The following is a 21,439-nucleotide window of genomic DNA, read 5'->3' on the forward strand; positions in this document are numbered from 1 at the left end:
TATTATATATATATATATATATATATACACACACACACACACATCACAGTGGGCCCACACACTCATCACAGTGGGCCCACGCACTCATCACGGGCTCCACGTCCACCGTCCGTGGACGGTGGAATGAAACATACATCAATGTGTGCTCCATGTGGGCCCACCATAATGTTTATGTTCCATCCAGCCCATTGATAAAGCAGACCTAGGTGAAGGGTGAAAATAAATTTCACCCCGATCCAAAACTCGTGGGCCAAAACAAAGGTAGAGTCCAATTCACCCTGTTTCCTTTGATGTGGGCCGAGTCTTGATCGTGATTTTGGGGTGGGCCCATCGAGATAGTGCCACCCGATGAACGGTTTAGACGCATATAAACATCAAGGTGGGGCCACGGCACTGTGGTGGCTACGACACGTCCGCCGGCCATGGCGGCGCTCTGCGCTTTACGAAGGCATGGCTTCTTATTTTTTTGTGTGATTTTTCGTTTTTCCATGGAATTTGTAGGTGGGGTCCACCTCTTGCAGATCTGCTCCGTCCAATGACTCCCCATGCCTCGCGACAGTCAAAACAAGCCCAATATTGGGCCTGTTTCAGTGTATAGGAGCAATATGGGACATTTCAATGGTAACCTCACTGTTTGCCATGTTATGGCCCACCTGAAAGTCTGATCAGTCCCATCTTTGGGTTCAACGCCTAAAAATGGCTTGGGAAGGGAATGGACGGTATGGATTTAATACATACATCAAGGTGGGGCCTACATGAATAGGCCACCCCAAAACTTGGGAAAAAGTTGATATTTGTGTTTTTCCCATTTACACGTCCAGCGTCCAGGGACGACGCTGGACTGTCTGGACACTTGAGGTGGGCCTGATCAGGTGGGCCACCACTGATGAGTGGTGTGGGTAGTACACATATAAGGTGGGCCCCACTCAAATAAAATACTTACTACATGGTGGGGTCCATTCAAGCGGGCCATACAACCTTATCATCATACAACAAGATAAAAATAAAATAAAATAAAAATAAAACAAAAAGGGAGAGATATAGAGAGTGAGACCGTGTGATGGAGGGACCCCGGCACTATGGGCCCTCCCTTGCACTAAATCATACATTAAGTGGGTCCCATTACAAGTGGGTCCATGGAATTGAAATCCAACGGTGGAGATCCCTTCTCCACTAAAATAAATGGTCTAGATGACCCTAAACATGGAAGGAAATAAACATCATGATGGGGTCCATGGAGAATGGCCCCATCATGGAATGATCATGATGATCCAAGTGGGCCATCGGCCACATCTTAGGGTCCAAAGTGAGATCCAAACCATTAATCGGTTGGCCTCACTTGGTCCATCTTAAAAAAATGAAAATCTACCCTATTAAGACACCCACCACTTGATCTTCTTGCTCCCTAGGCTTCCTTGGTTCCTTGAGCTCCTCTTTGATGGTGGAAGATGAGAAATGGATGGTTGAGATGAGAGATGAAGGGGTGGGAAAGGTGGACCTCACAAATGAAGTTTTCTCACCATGGGGACCTCATGGTGCTCTCTCTTGGATTTGGATTTTTCTTTTGAAAAAAGAATAAGAGAGATAGTTGTAAAGGGAGGGAGAGAGAGAGAAAGAGATGGGTGATGGAGTGATGGGGGATGGTTTGGGTTGAAAATTGTGAAAAGGTGTATGGTTGTTGTTGAAATTTGGAAAAGAGGAGTGGTGAGGTGGAAAGAATGGTGGACTTTTGTAAAAGGTGGAGATGGGTTGATGTACTTGAGGTATGGGATGCTTTAATGGTTGATTGATGGGACTAATAGTAGAGATTCCTCAAATCCAAGCGCGGTGTTTCTTAATAAGCGATCGGCATCTTCTTACAGGTATCGGTTCGTGCGCAAGTCACGGCGTTGGAACCGCAGCGGCAATGCGCTCTGATATAACTTTCAGACTAAGCCGACGTCGGTGCGTGTGACTCAGGATCGTGCGCAAACACCAGAATACGGTGCGAAGGTTGCGAATTTGACCGGAAGGATCGCGGAAGCTAACACAGTATGGATTAGGACACGGGTCTTACACTAGCCACTAAGAAAGGTTGAATCGACAAGCTCGAAAGTGAACAATGGAAGACGCAGACCGAACTCAAAGTCAAACTCGATACATCCTCGAGCATCCGCCACTCACGCACCATCATCGGACCTTTTGTTGACGGCTAAGAGCGAGTCCGCCACCACATTTGCCTTGCCCAGGTGGTACTGGAGGTCAAAATCATAGTCTTTCAGCAACTCCATCCATCGCCTCTGTCGCAGGTTCAACTCGGACTGCGAAAATAGATACTTCAAGCTCTTATGATCTGAGAAGAGCTCGAACCTGACCCCATATAAATAATGCCTCCACACCTTCAGTGTGAAGATGACTACTGTGAGCTCTAAATCATGAGTGGGGTATTCAGCTCATGGACCTTGAGCTGGCGCGAGACATATGCACTGGCTTCCCGTGCTGCATCAGTATAGCACCCAAGCCAACTCTGGAGGCATCAGTGAAAACAACGAAACCCTCACTCCCATTAGGGAGAGTGAGAACAGGAGCGGACGTGAGGCGGTCCTTCAACTCCGTAAATGCCTTCTCGCAGGCATCACTCCAGATGAACTCGACGCCCTTCCGCGTCAACCGGGTCAGCGGTGCTGCAATACGGGAGAAACCCTCGATAAACCCTCGATAATATCTCGCTAAACCAAGGAAGCTGCGAATCTCGAACGCGTTCATGGGCTGGACCCACTGACGCACTACATCAACCTTCGAGGGGTCCACAGCGACACCCTCCCTCGTCACCACGCGACTGAGGAACTTCTTCTCCTCCTGCCAAAACTCACACTTCTCCAGCTTCCCATACAACTGGTGGGCACGGAGGGTCTCAAGCACAATCCGCAGGTGATCAGTATGGTCCTCTCGAGTCTTCAAATATACAAGAATATCATCAATGAATACCACCAAGAACTGATCAAGGAATGACCGAAAAACCTCATTCATCAGCTGCATGAATATAGCGAGTGCGTTGGTCAGTCCAAACGACATGACCAGTAACTCGAAGTGACCATAACGTGTCCGAAAAGCTGTCTTCAGAATGTCCTCCTCTCGGACCCGAATTTGATGGTAACCAGAACGCAAGTTTATCTTGAAAAAATACTGTGCACCCTGCAACTGATCGAACAAGTCATCAATACGGGGAAGCAGGTATCAGTTCTTGATGGTGACTCTGTTGAGCTCACGATAATCTACACAGAATCGCAATGAACCATCTTTCTTCTTCACAAACATTACCAGGGCTCCTCAAGGTGAACTACTGGGACGAATGAAACCTAACTCCCAAAGCTCATCTAACTGCTCCTGTAGTTCCCTCAACTCCAACGGTGCCATTCGGTAGGGGGCCTTCGAGATGGGCGCAGTACCGGGCACCAAATCAATCTGGAACTCCACCTGCTGATGTGGAGATAAACCTGAGATCTCATGAAACACATCTGGGTACTCACAAACAACTGGCAGCAGCTCAATACTCTCTGCCACAAAATCCTCAATGACTGAAGCCAAGAAACTAGATAACGGCTCTCCTCTAGGTTCAACAACGAACTGGAACACTGGCAAGCCTGGAATGTGAAATGTAACCCTCCTCGCAGCACAGTCTAAGATGGTACCATATTCTACAAGCCAGTCCATACCCAGAATCACATCAAAACCTGACATCGGCATCATGAATAGATCGACAGGAAGGAACATCTCGCCCACTAACATCGGGCAAGAAGGACAGCAAAGGGTTAACATCATAGACTTCCCCACAGGAGTCGAAACGGTTAAAGCCTCAGACATGGACTCCGATGGAATACCGATCGATCGGCAAAACTGCTCGACCACAAAAGAATGAGAGGCACCAGAATTAAATAAAACATGAACAATGTAGGAAGAAATAAGAAGAATACCCTCGACTACTCCACCGGTCGATGACTGCGGGTCCTGGCCTGGCGCCTGCTATGGAGAATAAAAGCGTCCCTGAGCTGGTAGGGGAAGTAACCCGGAAGACTGAGGGTCCTGAGTCTGTGTCTGTTGGGCTGCAATATATACTGGACCCAGAGACCGGACATGCAGATATCCCCTCTGCTGGTGCTACGGCTGCTGCTGCTATCTTTACTGCTGCTGTCGCTGCTGAGGAGGTCTGCCTGGATGCCTTTACTGCTGAGGAGGAGCCCTAGGAGTGGCGGGTGGAAGCTGAGCACTCTGCTGCTGCTGAGGAGGACGAGGAGGAGGCAACGGCGGTGGCCTTTGCTGCTGAATGGGGAGAAAGCACTCACGCCTCCGATGTCCGGCCTGTCCACAACCGAAGCATACACCAGAAAAGGGGCCGGAAGATAGTGCTGACGATGATGATGAAGCTACTGTCTGAACTGTAGGCTGCTGAAATCCTGACCTACCCCTCCATCTCTGCTAACGGTGCTGCCTAGAACTACCGGCTGGTGCCCTCCTCTTCTGGTCTCCATTTGAACTCTGCTCTCTCGACCTCTGCATCATAGCCCAGTCCTCCTCATAAACCAGTGCCCAATGAACGACCTGGTTAAATGTCTCTAAACAATGCCCTACCACATGACTGTGAAGGGCAGGACGCAAACCAGTCACAAAACGACGAGCCCTCATCTTCTCATCGTTGGTGAGATGAGGAGCAAATCTAGACAAGGCCAAGAAACGGGCCTCATACTGAGATACATTCATATCACCCTGCACTAGGGTCTCAAACTCGATCGCCCGCTGGATCTGAACGTGCTCAAGGAAGAACTTCTGGTCGAAACGGACCACGAACTCCTCCCATGTCCAAACAAACTGAGGTCCGACCATCCTAGATACAGATGACTACCAATAGCGGGCCTCGCCCTGAAGGAGATAGGTCATAAGGGATACTCTCTGACCCGCAGGACACTGAATAGTGTCAAAAATCCTCACAACCTCAGTGTGCCAAGCCTCGACAGCAGAAGGGTCGGGGTCACCACTAAACCTCGGGGGATCATGCTGCCGGAACTCTCGGACTATCGCACTAGCACGCGGTAAGTCAGACTGCCCAGAAACCTCAGTAGTAGCAGGCTGACGGGTCTGCAATGCTGTGTCAACAAGCTGCATCAACTGTTGGAAATGCTCAGCTTCTATAGGTACTGTCAGAAAGGCAGGGGCGACACTCACCTTAGGCGGAGGCACGAGTGCGGTCAGCGGAACAGGAGCCTCCGAAACCGGAACCGCGGGCTAAGGAGGGGGGATAAGTGGGGGAACTGGAGCAACTGAAGGTACGGGCGTTACGGGCTCAACGGGAGGATGGGTAACTCGGGTGCCTCGTCGACGGGCACCATGACCACAAGCGTCATGACCAATAGTGCCACGATCACATGTGCCACATCCACGCGGCATCGTCTACAAAATAATGATGACGCAAGGAATCGGGACAATTACAGGCTCAATACGAAGCGAAAGGAAGGATCTTAGGACATTACTTGTCCCATGTTCTTGACAGATATGCGATGTTATCTTTAGTCATTCCAGAATTACTTGTTAAACTCTAATACCAATTTCTGTCATGCCTCAAATTCGGTAACCGGAATCACAAGGAACCCGATGGCCGGTTCTGCCCATAATAGCCTTCATAGTACCCCATTCTCGGCTCCTGAAGCAGGTTCCGACCCTAGGATCCTACAAGGAGAATTTTCATAATAGTATAATCATTTCTAATATGAGCATACCCAAGATCACAGTAAGTACATCTGAGAATAATAAAGGCACACATTACAAAATCCACTATAAATTTGAACTTTTACATCATCCATAAGGTCCAAAAGGACATACATGAGAATAAAAGGAAAAGAGAGAAATCAGCAACACCGGAGTCCTCACTGCTCAACTCTACTCCACGCTCTGCTGCTACAACGCCTACTTAAAGTCTCCTACACGCATCAATCGTGCATAAGCTTATAGAAGCTTAGAGGGTGGTGTAAGTGTGTGACATTGGTGCACAGAAGAATAGTATGAGGTATAAGGAGAGAAGCATCATCAATAAGCATATCACTAGCCTTACCAAGGCTTACCATGAATGCGATGCAATAAGTAATGGGTGTCATACCAAGGCAATGCATGAAGGGGGGCTTGTACAGCCAATGCTAATGCGATGCAAGTAATGTCAGTGCTCATATCCAAACCATAAGTCGAGTACATTTTCAATCATAAGAAAATCACCAGGGTCCATTACACTGCTGAATAACTGCTGCTCTGCAGACTCCGCACAGTCAAACGAGCATAAGAGACCTCACTACCCACCTGTGAACAACCAATCACCAATAAGGCCTGAAGGTAGAGACCCATTTATGAGTTGGTCAGACTCATCCTAGCAATGCCTCCTCACACTAGGCAGGTAAGGCCACACCCCTATCCAACTGACTACACGACAAAGGGAGTCACGGTTTAATGGTATAAGGCCCTCGTGCGCTCATATATTCCACTTGGTCACGGCATTGGAGCAGATCCTTGGTACCATGGAACTTTTGAGAATTTCACCCTTGGGCATCCTATGCACCCGGTATGCTCAACTAATATTTTCGATGTCCAGACATACGGCCATCCACGAATACCCCTGTAGAGGTAAGGCCCTGATGAAGTGAGGGCAGATATCCACAAGCTATGCCATGCCAGATACATGAATCACACAATCACCCATGCATCAATCCTAAGCATCCATCTCTCGGGGAGATACCAACATGTCATACACAATGGCACAACCATGGCCAATCACACCTCAACCAAGCATGCATATGATCCGTATGGGAGTAGGCCATGAAGATGAATAGGGGTGCCAATGAGGTGAAGATGAACTCTCTACCTAACCATAAAGGGTTTATGTACTTAACCAATTCCTCATAAGGAGTATAACCTCTAGTGGGGGGCCATATACCTGGGGTAGCCCACGAGACTAAGGAGAACAATGGTATGGGCCTAAATAGATGATACGGGCCTAACAAGGGTCTATGGTGGGCCTTTAACAACCCATAGAAGCTTATGGGCCTACCTTAAGGCCACCAATGTGGGCATCCAACCACAATTGGTCCCCAAGAGGTAGCCCATCTCTAATTGATTATAGATCAAGGCCCAAGGCCCACGCAACATCAAAAATAAGAAACGGGCAGCCATAATCATACCACAAACACTCATGTTGGGCTTTAGAAATGCGGCCCAAGGCCTATGCAAAACATGGGTCCAAGGGAAACATACATAGCCCAACCCATATATACCACTATGGGCCCATAGGAGAAAGGTTAGGGCCCAACATAAAGGCCACTAATTCCATATATTATGGTGGCCTAGTAGGCAGCCCATTGCTCAAACCACATGGGCAAATTCATGCTCTTAGTCATGTAAGTTAGGCCTACAACCCGACCTAAGTATTAAAGTTGATTTGGTGGGCAACCAAGGGCCCATCTACTTGTGTAATTTGGCCCACTAACTCAACACAATCGCATGGTAAAATGACCCAAGAGTTCAATGGGCCTATCTGAAAAGTTCCAGCTCAATTGGGCCTAAAGAGTTCAACAACTAGCTACATTCGTAGACCTAATTAAATTCAACTGTAGTGGGCCTCAAAAGTGCATTTATTAAGCCCAACATTTAAGGAATTAAAGGTATAAATTATTCCCTCTAAGATCTTCATAATGTGGTGGGCCTCCCTCCTCAAAATTTCAGCCCAAAGGCTAAGCATAATTATAACATGTTGCTGTCTTAAATTTGGGCACTCCATTGGAGTGGGTCCAAGGCCTCTAAAACTCTGAAAATTGAGGGCCAAGGCCCCTCATCATGCATACAATGAGAGGAAACTCAAAAAGGTGGCCCACCATCAGATGAAATATTTTTGAATTATGGTTTTATCAAGGAATATTGCTGGACTGCATAGTAGAAAATCTGGCAGTCCAACTATCTTGGCCCATTCTTTTGGATGCCCTAATGAGGTCAGTTGGGGCTGAAATTTTACAGAGTGGTACTCCCATAAGTGGGACACACCCTCATAAATTTTCAAAATTTTTAGACATATATAATATTTTAATTCATTTAAAGAAATCAATCTGTCCTTAAAATCGGACTGATCTGGACACCATGTTGTAATAGGCTGGTCCAGCCACCACTATGGTGTGTACAGGTGTCCATTGGCCCCAAAATTTTGTAGTTGGGTCCCACCATGGGTGGTCCACCTTCCTATAAATTTTTTTTTATAATTTTTACACACCCAAAACTATTTTAATAAATTTTGGAATTCTAACCTGTCCAAGGGTGGATTGCTGCTGGAACAGTGCAGAAAATCCAGATTGTCCACCTCACTTGGACCACACCTTTGGGACCCCAATGAATGTCAGATGGGGCTACAATTTAGGAGACATCAAGATGAGATCCCCACCTTTCATAAAAGTATATTTGGTGGTTATGAATAGTCCCCCAGTCCTAAAATCTGGTCTAAAATCAATTAGAAACTATCCAGAAAATTCTAGACAGCAACATGTACTTGGATAAAATTAATTATATAAGTTAAATAAAAAGAGAAAATACTTTAAGAACTATGTGCTGTAGCCCTCCCTAGTGAGCCCCACAAACATCCAAAATAAATCCCAAGGTTACCACACTTGCATGCATCAATAAAGGTCAGTAAATGGGACACCCAACCATAGTGTAGGTGGGTATGGATGCCCCACCCTAGCTGGACTTTTCTGGACTATCCAGGCCCACCAAGTAGACCACACACATCATCAGCAATCATAGGAAAGGTAGAACAGAAAAAAAAAAAAACCATTCCGGCCATTGGGAGAAGGCTCCGTCACTATTGAGCCTTCCCTAACACAATCACACCCATACATTGCATTTCCATCTACATTTTACCATGAATTTCATTATGTATGATCTACACTTGAGATGAATGGATGAGATACCATCCCAACCATGATGCAAGGGTCTAGATGACCCATCATGTTATGGAATGTGGAGAACCCTCCATGATGGGGTCCATCAAGAGGAAATCCCATACATGGGACATGCATGTATAAGATGGACCATTTGGCCACATCCAAGGAATTGTGTAGGATCTCCACCATTGATTGGTGGGTCCTACACTTTTCGAATGAAAGAAGAAGAAGATCTACACTATGGAAAGGAGGTTACATGGAATAAAGAAGCACCCACCTAAATATCTTCACCAAAACTTGGATCACCAAGCTCCAAATGCTCCAAGGAACCAAGATAGATAGATGAGATAGGTTTTCAATGGATAGATTAAGAGGAAAAAGGAGGAGAAGGGGCTGGAGAATTTAGAGATTTTTGGAGGAAGGTTGCTAGGGAAGAAGAGAAGAGAGAGAGAAATGAGAGGGAAAGAGAGAAAAATCTCTTTTAAGCTAAGTAATCATGAGTTTCTTACCTTGGATAGAGAAGAGAAATCATGGCAATAGAGAGTTCAAAATAATGTTGTAGGGTTAGCAGGCTTTTTAGGTTAGTGGGTGGTGTTTTAGAGATGGGTGGTGTTGGGATAGGGCCTAGGTAGTGTGTGTGTGTTTGTAGTGTGTTGGAAATAGTGTAGTGTGTGTTGAAAATAGTTCCAAGAGATGGGACCTACGTAGAAATCCGTGCACACCACCCCTAGGTGGGCCACATGATCCTGATGAAGGGCTTAGAAAATGAAATGTACCCAACTTATGATTTACACATCGGATGGACGCACAAGATGCATCGTTAGAACCACGACGACGATGCGGTTACAATGGTATAGGTCTCAACTTGATCCGAGTCGAGTCTTCACAACTAGGCTCACGGATGACCGCAAACACTATCCAAAGGTCACAGGTCACCGGGATTTGACCGGTAGGACTGCGGGATCAAGATGGACGGAATGCATACTCACACACACACATGCACACATGCGAACTCGAGTCGGGTCTCACAATATTAATAGTAGATATTTAATTTTTATTATTTCTTATGGTGTCATCCACTTAAACATTTAATTTATATAATTTTTGATCTCATCTACTAAAATTAAATATCAAAATTAATGGGCGGCTTAGATGACCCCATGGAGCCCCATAAGCACCATATATGTTTAATACAGTTTAGGAGAGGAGTTACGTTTTAGCTACAAATCAGCTCGGATTTAGCTACGGATTTAATCCGTAGCAAATTTAGCTACGGATTTAATCCATAGCTAAATACTTTCAACTTCCATAGCCTTTGCTCAATTTTTTGGTAGTGGCGAGACCCACTTATCCCATATGACACCATTTCCTAGGACCATTATGAGGGTGACATCACCCTGCCCTAGCCCATAGTCCCATGTCTCTTACATGTACTCATTGTTAGCCACCCATGCCTCTCTTACAAGTCATCATTGCTTAGAAAACTACCCATCTCTCTCTCTCTACCTCTTATCTATCTCTCTCTCTCTCTTTCATTTCTCATTCTCCCTAGCAAGAAGCCATGGATGTCTCACCCTTATCCAAAAATCCAGCAACTCCCTCTCTTTAGTACCCCTAATCAAACCTTCCAAACTCCATCTCAACCATTGAATCTTGATCCCTTGGAGCATTGGAACCCATTGGTGGAAAAATAAGATCACGATCTGGGGTGGGTGCATGTTTAGGGCTAGAATTACATCTTTCTTGTATGGATCTTTAGTTTTTATTACATAGGATCATGTAGGACCCATCAATCAATGGTGGAGATCCTACTTTACCCTTTGGATGTGGCCAACGGCCCATCCTTAATGCATGCATGATCCATGATAGGGTCATTCTCCATGGACTCAATCATAATGATTTTATTGAATCAATGCTATTGATGGGTCATGTAGACCCTTGATTCATGGTGGGGATGACATCCTCACCTCAATTTTTTTATTATTTAGGGTCATGCAATGCATGGGACCCATCTTGATCTATGAATATATGATGTATGATGGACCCATAGTGGTGGGGCCCCTCTATCACATGTCTCCATCTCTCTCTCTCTCTCTCTCTCTCTCTCTCTCTCTCTTCCCTGTTTGCGGCCCACCATGATGCTAGTATTTTTTTCACACTGTCCATATTAGTGGACCACACCGCTGTCTCATAGCGGGGCCCACCTCGCTACCATGTCCAGGGCCCACCATTGCTGTCTGTTTTGGGCTGGCCTGGACCATAGAGAAAACACAAATATCAACTTTAGTCAAATCTGGTGGGCCCCACATGTGTGGACCCACCTTGATATATGTGGTGTACCCACACCGTCCAGCAGGAATGGTGGGTCCCACATATAGCTGTTGTATTGACATCAGCAAGTTCTGTGGGTTTGATCATGAGGTATGTGTTATATCCAACCGTCCGTCTATCACTGGGACGGTGGGACCCACCCTGCACGTGTGGGGTCTCCACCATCTAGCTGGACGTGGACCCCAACCATGATGTATGGGTCTTATCCTCACCATCCAGTTGTTGAACGGTGGGACCCACCTTGGATGCATGTATTTTACATCCACGCTATCCATCTGTTTTTGTTAGACGTGGACCCACCCCACATGTGCTACACATGTGAGGCCCACATTGAGATGTGTTGTATATCCACACCGTCCAGACCCTGAACGGAGGGAACCCACCATGATTTATGGGTTTTATCCACTCCGTCCATCCCTGGACGTGGACCCCACCATGATGTATATCCACACCATCCATGGGACGTGGAGTCCACCATGATGTATGTATTTTATATCCACGTCATTTGTCCATTTTACAGTTCACACAGGGCCCCATCTACACTATGCAGGCCCACCATGATGTTTATATTGTATCCAGGCCATCCAACTAAGGCCCATCTTAGAGGCCCACCTGATGTATAAGAGACCCACCATGATGTATGTGACGATATTCATGCTAATCATCTGTTTTGCTGGGCCGTACGGGTTGTCCTAAGAGGCCCAATGTGATATATTTGAGGCCCATATGATGAGGCCCAATGTGATATATTTGTGGTCCATTTGGTGAGGCCCAATGTGATATATTTGTGGCCCATTTGGTGAGGGCCAATGTGATATATTTGTGGCTCATTTGGTACGGCTCAATGTGATATATATGTGGCCCACCTGCTAAGGTCCATTATGTGTATGAGAGGCCCATATGATGAGGCCCAATGTGATATATTTGTGGCCCATTTGGTGAGGCTCAATGTGATATATTTGTGGCCCATTTGGTGAGGGCCAATGTGATATATTTGTGACCCATTTGGTGAGGCCCAATGTGATATATTTATGGCCCATTTGGTAAGGCCCAATGTGATGTATATGTGGCCCACTTGTTGAGGCCCATTATGATGTATGAGAGGCTCATATGATGAGGCCCAATGTAATGTATGAGAGACCTATATGGTGAGGCCCATTGTGATATATGAAAGGCCCATGTGGTGATGCCATTATGATGTGTAAACCCACCATGATTTATATAGTAATGTTTATGATGCCCAACTATTGCCCTAACTAGTATAAGGCCTTGAGCCCCCCATCATAGGATAGATTCTAAATGGGCTAAGCCTTGGGAGCAATGATGGTTAAAGGTCCACATTGTAGGAGCAATGATAGTTAAATGTCTACATTGTAATCTCCCCAAGGCCCATTATTAGGCCCATTATTGATATGAGTAGGCCATCTAGGCCCATCCTTATTATAAGGAGGATATATCATCACCCCTTACCATAGATGGAAGAATCTTTGGTATCAAATTTGGTATATCCACTGTTGAGGACCGATCTTCATGTTATAAGATTAGATCTACTATCCTTCTATGGACCTCGCCTTATATATATAGGTCGATTATCGATTACAACCACGTTAGTATACACACTGAGTATGTGATAGCATAGCATTATGATACATACCTATACGCATCATCTACATGCTTCTTACAAGGAGTGACTGATCATAGATTATGTCATTGAGCAAGTTATTTATGGGAGTCCTTGATAGGCAGAGTTGTCCCATATGAGTGCACGGTATGCACAGGATTGATGCATAGTTGGATTGTATGACTCATGCATCTTGCATTATGTGATATGGTTACTGTGTACCCTAGCGATATTAGGGTAATAGCCTCCATAAGCATATTATGAATGGCAAGATTGGATATCAAAAATACTTGGTTCTAAGCACCAGGACGCAATGATGTCCTTGGGTGAAAGTTCCCAAACCCTTATGGTACTAGGAGGATACTCCAACGTCAAGACCAAGTGGATGCATGAGCGCACAAGGGCCGTATACCAGTAGGCCGCATCTCCCACTGTGTCGTGGTCGGTTGGAAGGAGGTGTGACCTTACCCGTTTGAGTGAGGGGGCAACATATAGATAAGTTTAACTAACTTAAGGAATGAGTCCGCTATCGATGAGCTGGGCACAATATGGTAGGTGGATAGTGAGGTCTCTTCTACTTATCCAATTGTGTGCTCGGATAGGGGCGGTAATCTGACGTAGAGTGTACTAGACCCTAGTGATTATCCAAAGTGAGAACTGTACTGATATTTGATGCTCCAGTGGTGAGCTGTATTGATATGTGGATTTGGAAAAGGATTGGTATGCTTTAGTTGCATCTCACATTGTATGACCTTAGTATGACTGATAGCATTCATGCATTGTATCGCATCATAACCTTAGTATGGCCGATAGCATTTATGCCTTGCATCGCATCATAGCCTTGATATGGCCGATAACATTTATGCCTTGCATCGCATAGCCTTAGTATGACTGATAGCATTCACAGACTTACCAGCATTTTCGCATTACTTTGATGTTGCATACTTGCATTTCTACCTTGCGCACATACTTTCACCACCTTCTAAGCTTCTATAAGCTTATGCACAATAGATGCGTGTAGGTGACACCAGGACATAGTCGTAGCTGAACAGGAGCAGGAGCGTGCAACCAAGCTTTTGGACTTCTGATATTATCTTGTATTTCCTTATATGCATTGTACTTTAAAGTTTTTTATTATATTGGATTTTGTGATGGTGTTCTTGTTATTGTTCGTGGGTTATGCTTTTGGTTATACTTATTGTGAAATAAATTCATGTTGAAAATTCTCCTTCTAGGATCCCAGGATCGGAACCTAGTATAGGAGCCGAGAATGGGGTACTACGGAGGCTGTCGATGCCAGATTCAATAATCGAAAATTTTGTGAGTCCGGTTTCAGAGTTTGGGACGTGACAATCCTTCTCTTACAACATACTCAAATTGAATGAGAATAACTTGAGAATCGGTAAGAGATGACAACATATACAAACAACATGATTGAATTTTGTGTGTAGATCTAACCATGCCTATAAACATTGAGAAAGGATTTTTATGAAGAAAAGGATTGATCCTGCTCTTGACTTCATAAAAATCAAAAAGAGGATCAAGGTGGCATCTGTTGGGACACAAAAATACACCAACATACAGGTGCTTTGACCTATTATGTGCATGTGTTTTGTCCTGTTGTGCGCCCCAACTTGCAGGAACTTTGCCTATTGTGAGCTCTACCTATTGCCGCCCTAGTTCATTGTGTGCACAACCTGATATATGCCTTTGCTTGCTGCGCGCTCACCTTGTTGTGCGCCCTACCCTACCTTGTTGTGTGGGAATGGAGTTCATACGTGTGAATGCCTATAAATACCCCTTCATCTCCTCATTTGCAGAATGAGAGAATTTGGAGAAGCATTCGGGAGCTCGGGATTCAGGTATCTCGCGAGAGATGCCCCAGAAGAGGAATTTCAGAGTTGGTCAGATCCCAACCTGTTGCGCCCGCGCAATAGAAATTTTTTTCAAGCCCAACCTATTACGCGCCAGCACAACAAGGGTCCCAACGCCCTAAAATTTATGCAGTGTTGTGGATCGTTCTACGATTCGATCTTCGATACATATAGTTTTTGAATATTGATGTGAAGCAAGGATTTCAGCTTGCACAGCTCATCTGTCATAACGATGGATGTCGTATATGCCGAAATGCTACTAAAATCATCATTTAAACTGCTTTCTCCCCTTCATCACATCTATTTGATGTCCTTTGTTTTAAAACAAGGGAAACATGAGACTATAATTGAAACTCAGAATTAATAAAACATGCGATAATGATTATTATTCTACCTTTCCTTTGTTATTATTGAACAAAGACATACCAATCACAATGCATTTGTTTCTTGTCAAAACACTTGGCAAATGAATCTCCTCTCTTGTCGTAAATAACGATAGAAAACATATAATGTTGTTGAAAGTTTGCAATTGTAATATTTTTACTTTTCAGTTTGTAAATTATTTTTTATTTTCAATTGTATTGGGTTATTGATTGAATATCATGTACAAGTACAACCTTAACTCAAAAGCTCGACCTCGAACTTGAACACAACTCGAAAAGTTAAACTCAAACTCAGACTCGGCTCAAAAGTTTGAGCTCAATCTGGCATGAGCTATTGACTAAGTCGAATCGAGATGGACAATCGGGCTCGGTCATCAAACCAAGCTAAGCCAAACTCAAGCTGGGGTTGGCTACTGACCGAACCGAGCCAAGCCGAGCCAAGCTCGACTCGGTTTGACTTGGTGTCCAGTTTTATCCCATCCATCAATGAAAATGGTACCATCATAACGATGCCCTAACTCGACAATTAGGTTGATATACCTATCGGGTGGGCTAAGTTTTGGTAAACAAATGTACCACATGAAATACTATGAGTGAGATTTTTTTAAAACCCTCCACATATATTTTAATATCGAGGCATGCATGCTAATGGAATCAAACTTTCTTTTTAAGGAAACGTGTACAAGGTTAATCTAACCTGATAGATGGATGGATGGATTAATCTCTTATATATGTTAGTTTTAGTGCACGTGTCTAACTAAGCTCTTAGTTTGTCCTTCAGACGGTTCTCACGGTTTCCATCTCATTTTTTAAAAATATGGGCATATAGGTCATTTCGCTCTCATCAAAAGGTTCGGAAGCCCGATGCTGTGAATATGAAAGTTGAAAGCATCTTTTCATTGAGTCAATAATTCTGAGGAATTTTCGGATAAAAATTCCAAATAAATATTCAAAAAAATAAAATAAAATCAAGAAATTACAAAACTGGCCTTATTTGATTTTGGTAACGGATGAACAAGACAGGATGTATATTCAGGTGCATGGTATACAACGGTACTCCAGTGCATTTCTCCCTCCAAGTCAGATTCAATATATTTTGGAGTCCCTGTCTCTGTGTTTTTTTTTTTTAAAAAAAATTTTATTTTATTGGTTTTGAAAGTGGATGTTCCAATGGATTGTTTTGTAATAATCTTTGAACCTATAAAAAGTGGAATTTGTGCCTGTGGAAATTATCAAGTGATCGGAAATGAAAAAGAAGACCTGAAATTTCGTGAACAATGCGGAGTCAAATTTATCTATTCTCAGATACGTAGAATTCTAATTGTTTATGCAGAGATACCCCAGGGGGTTTTATTCTCTTCTTCTTCTTCTTCTTCTTCTTCTTCTGCTTTTTTATTGGATGCTTAAGTCAGCTACGATTTGATAGGGACTTGGACTTTCATGGTTCATCATTTTTCCGGGTAAATTTCTGCATCACTTTCAAATATTTTGGTTTCGTTTAATTAATCAAACAAAATTGATCCTGTGATTTCACAGCAGGTCCTTTCTTCCTAGCTGCCTTAATAGCCGTAGCTAAGCCGGTAGTCATAGCTTGTCTTAGCTTGTCTGGTCCTTGTTCATACCATGCTCCACCACGACAAATCAAGACCCGGATATGTGAGAGGCCAGGGGGGCAGGAAAAAGAGTTGAGCCGATCAGGCTCGACGAGCGTGAGAAGCAAAACAAAATTAGGATTTGGCCGGAAAAAAATAAAATATAAAAAATCAACGCTATGGATACCATGACCGATCACCATCGAACACCCATTGCAAGGATTGGATGGTATACACACGCAGACACCACAGTGGGCCCCACCCAGAAAATTGGAGTTTGCGGCACTCCCACTGTTTCCTATGGTATGTCCCGGTTGATGGCGTACGCAAAGCAAATGGGTCATAGAGTGGTAAAGTTGCCGAAGGTTCATAGATAGGATGGTTTTATTCATGCTAAGAGGAATCTCATAGGTTACATATAGAGATTTATTGCATTAGATGCACATCCTAATCAGATATAGTAGTTCATTTCATTGAGCTATAGTACTCCATTGTAACGCCGAACGGGCTTTGGTTGTTGCAGTCGAGGTTCTCGCCATAGCTCACTCCTAATAAGTCACAGTACCGCTTGTAGAACCCAATTCGGTCTTCCACCCTACTGTCAGTGCCATGGCCGCATTCGAGTCCTCCATTGATGATGTTGGTGATGACGCCTAATCCTGGGACCCGACCAGCAGCTGTGTCGGAAGCTGAAGGTGTCCATCCGCCGGTGATAACGTCGTGGCATGACGGTTTTGGGGCTTGTGGGGTCATCCAAAACCAGAAGGCAGTTTGGAATGAAATGACTGGGTCAGTGGCAACCAGATCCGGGTTGCTGAGGAGGTCATAGCCAAGGGCGTCTCCAGCCGGTCCATAGTTGTAGTTGCTGGGACATCAGATATTAGATTACCTTAGTAAAAGTTGGATATTCAAAAGAAAAAAAATAAAATTAATTAATTATAAAAGAAAGGTTGCTGGGCATAGGCCGACTCGTTCATATCCAACTTGATCCAAACCAAGTGGGTGAGTCAATCCAAATCGAGTGATGTCGTCCAATCAAAAGTCAAACTGAGTCGAGTTCGAGTCACCCAGTAACTCAACTTGACTCAACCCGAAATCCAACTTAGTACTTACTCGACTCGATCTAAAACTCGATTCATATATATATATATATATATATATATATATATATATATATATATAACGATTCAGATCTTAGATACCGTGTAGCTGATGGAGAAGCTGCCATTCTGGCAAGTGAATCTATGCTTTGAGTGGTGATTTTAGCTCGAGAATACCTGCTGCACCCAACTTAACTTGGTGCCAACTCAACCCGACTCGGTACTTATTACAGGGTCAGACTCGTATTAGTCCAGGTCAGACCCAGACTCAGATCAGCTCAAGCATGTTGGACTCAGTACCAAGCCAGTTCGAGTTTGGGTCATGCCTATTTCAAAACCGGATTGAGGTCTATTTCAAAACTGAATCGATTCAGGCCAGCCGTAACTTGGTCTGACTCGACTGAATGCCCAGCTCTACTGGGAAGTCAAGTGCGTGCGTCCATGGTCACAAACTCTCTCCTTATCATTTTGAACACCAGTACTTCTCCTCAACGTATGGCCATTTCCCGTGCCTCCATGATAGAAAAATAACAAAGTTTGGATAATTAGTGAGTTTTGACAATAAGCCTCCCATGATTAGGGCAACTTGATTTACAGCAACAACTTGCAGCACCAAAACTATTTGTCCTGCGGAAATACGACACTGCCATGGTCTGATTCTTGTGGCGCAGCTTTGGTGGATCTCTGACTGTGGGCCCACCTCAATGCATTTATCTTACATCCACACCGTCCGTCCGTTTTGAAAAATCATCTTATGGCATGATCCCAAAAATGAAGCAGATCCAAATCTTAGGTGGATCCGCTTAGAGTTTGAATGCCCAATTAAGTAATAAAAGTCTCAAAAGTCAGAGTTGCCGAGTTTGTGCCCACTCTCTGAGATGATTGAGAATTAAATATAATATAAATAATAATAATAAAAAAATCTAGCATGAGTAAAATGTACCCATTCGTCACTATCCATCTCAGGGACGCAACAAACGAATGCAGATTGCTGGTTGACGCTGCAAGCAGCAAGTTGGCTGCAGGTCGGTGCTCTATGAACCTTTATAATCAGCCACGATGATGTTTTTGTTTTATCAATGCTGTACAATCATTTTGTCAGATTAATTTAGGACATGCATGAAAAAAAATAAGGCACATCCAAAATAGACCAAACCACGGGAAAACAGGGGCAATGAAATACACACTATTAAAAACTTCCTATGGCCCACTATAATGTTTATTTTCCATCGAACCTGTTGATTTGGTTACACAGATCCTAATGAAGGGAAGATACAAAAATAAGATTAATCCAAAACTTTTCTAGCCCCAAGAAGTTTTTAATGGTGAGTGTTGAATCATCACTCTTTCTTGTGGTGTGGTCCACCTGAGATTTGGATCTGCGTCACCTTTAACCACATGCCATAAATTGATCCTGAAAAAATGAATGGATTGAGTGGATAAAACCCATGAATCATGGCGGGGCTCACAGCAGCTACACACTACTGGCAGTGTCAGTAGTCAATCCGCTTCCTTGACAAACATTGATAAACATAGGAATGAATTGGTTCAATGGGCTAAAACAAAAAATAGCTGTAAACAAGGTAGATGATATACTCACTATGAAATTTGGATAGGTCCTCGACCATAGTAACTCTGACCAGAAACGCAAGGCCATTGAACATTTTCGACACAGTAACCACTAGGTTCGCCAATTTCCCTATTAAAGCAATATCCCCAAGCATATGGCCCATCAGGTGCAGTAGCCCATCCCCCTACAAGTAAAAATTAATCAATCAGGTCATAATTTTTGTGTTCATTTGAAGAACAAAAGGCTCCTTCCAACCAGCTTTTAATATCGTAACAGATATCATAAGGTCCTACACAAAATAATCGGAAGATGACCCTGCATAAGTATTTAAATCTACCAGTTGTTTCATGGGAGGTTTGTGTTAAGAAAGCCGCAATCTCCCTTTTTTGTATCTCCGTATCACCAACCGCCCCAAAGTCAGGGAAGGCACTTGCCGCAGATATGAAAGCGTCGTAAGTATAGAAGCCATTGGCTGGACATGCCGCATCGTTTCGGTGCAGAAGCATCTCTTCAAAGAGAGACTGAGGGATGAGGGAGCTAAGGTCCTCACCACTGCCTAGAGAGGGTAGAGGAGTTGGAATAGTTGGAGGTGGCGTGAGACATTGGCTCTGACAACCTTTACCGCAGTAGACGGCGTTGCTGCCACGCCAACCATACTTACTGCAGCAAAGGCCTCCAGGGCATAAGGCTCCATTAGCCTGCTTCCCACATTGCTCTGCAAAGGCTCCTAGCAAGGAAGCCAAGGTGAGGAAAATCAAGGCACAAGTCCTCATTTTTTCAGTAATGGGATTGCTTGAGTTGAATGAGATGGGAATTGCCTATTTATAGGCATTTGAATATAGGCAGGCGAGAGAGAGAGAGAGAGGTTTTTGAATTAAATCATGTGTTGCTCATGTGCTGAATTTTGTGCTGAATTTTATCTTTTGATGAGCGAATGAGAATCGGTTCACGTGATTTCATTAGGGGACCAAGACACGTGGACATTAATGAGATGGAAGGGATTGGCTGGTGTACGTGTGGGAAGACGAGTGCTGACGCTCCTTCATCTACGAGTTATACGAAGGGTTCAAAGGAGATCAAAGTTACATGGGTCCCATGATGGTATATTTGGGTATAATCATTTCCACCGTTGAAACCTTTCTAGGCCCCACAGTGATGTTTATTTGTCATCCAACCTGTTCATAAGATCATACAAATATGGATGAAGAGAAAACACAAATATAAGCTTGATCCAAAACTTCTTTGGGCCCTGAAAATTTTTCAACGGTAGATGTTCAATTCAACTGGATCCTGTGGTGTGGTCCATTTGAACATTGTATGTGATTCATTTTTGGGATCAACCCCTGAAATTATTTGATAAAATGGGTGGACGGAGCGGCTAAAATACATGAATCATGGTGAACCTCACGGAGTTTACTCAGCACGCTAATTGTAGTGAGTTACTAACTACGACAATCGGCTTCCCGGGATCATGACACGTGTACGTTAATGAGATAGGGATTGCTGGACGTGGATTGCATGCCGACAGCGTCAATAGGTAGGTGGCTACTTACAATCGTCTGTGAGCCCCTATGATATATACGTGTTTTATCAAAGCCGTCCATTTATTTTTTAAGATCATTATAAATCACGAGCCCGAATATGAGGGAGATCCAAATTTATAGTGGACCACACCATAAGAAAACTGTGGCCATTGAATGCCCACCATTAAAAATTTTCTAAGGGTCACTGTAATGTTATTTTGTCATCCAAACTGTTGATTAGGTCACGCACACATGGATGAAGAGAAAACTCAAATATCAGCTTAATCCAAAACTTATGTGGCTCTTAAGAAGTTTTAATGATGAGTGTTTAATCAAATCTTTTATATGCTGTGCTCCACATAGGATTTCGATCTGCCTCACTTCTGGGATCATGTCATAAAATAGTTTTAAAAAATGAATGAAAGGCACGGATAGGATACATACATCATGATGGGGCCCACATAGTACTGTCAGTAGCCACCTCGCTACTGACGCTGTCAGCA

General features: G+C 44.0%; 1 protein-coding gene across 1 annotated transcript; it reads right to left on the reverse strand.

The window, feature by feature from the left end:
- Positions 1–17,099: 17,099 nt before the first annotated feature.
- Positions 17,100–20,213, reverse strand: LOC131237082 (basic endochitinase-like). Its single transcript, XM_058234730.1, has 3 exons — positions 19,751–20,213; positions 19,444–19,597; positions 17,100–17,608 (listed from the first exon to the last, which is right to left on the reverse strand). Exons 1-3 carry the CDS (start codon positions 20,184–20,186, stop codon positions 17,209–17,211), a joined length of 990 nt encoding a protein of 329 aa, XP_058090713.1. The 5' UTR covers positions 20,187–20,213; the 3' UTR covers positions 17,100–17,208.
- Positions 20,214–21,439: the final 1,226 nt, after the last annotated feature.

Source organism: Magnolia sinica, chromosome 2, assembly GCF_029962835.1.
Source record: "Magnolia sinica isolate HGM2019 chromosome 2, MsV1, whole genome shotgun sequence".
NCBI lineage: Eukaryota > Viridiplantae > Streptophyta > Magnoliopsida > Magnoliales > Magnoliaceae > Magnolia > Magnolia sinica.

What these genes read in the sequence shown, in the direction of transcription:
- LOC131237082 (XM_058234730.1), bottom strand. Translation starts at nt 20,186, where the DNA reads ATGAGGACTTGTGCCTTGATTTTCCTCACCTTGGCTTCCTTGCTAGGA. An exon ending in AACCTCCCATGAAACAACTG is followed by an intron (nt 19,598 to 19,750) that starts GTAGATTTAAAT and finishes TTTTACTTGTAG; the next exon opens with GGGGATGGGCTACTGCACCT. An exon ending in GGACCTATCCAAATTTCATA is followed by an intron (nt 17,609 to 19,443) that starts GTGAGTATATCA and finishes CTGATGTCCCAG; the next exon opens with CAACTACAACTATGGACCGG.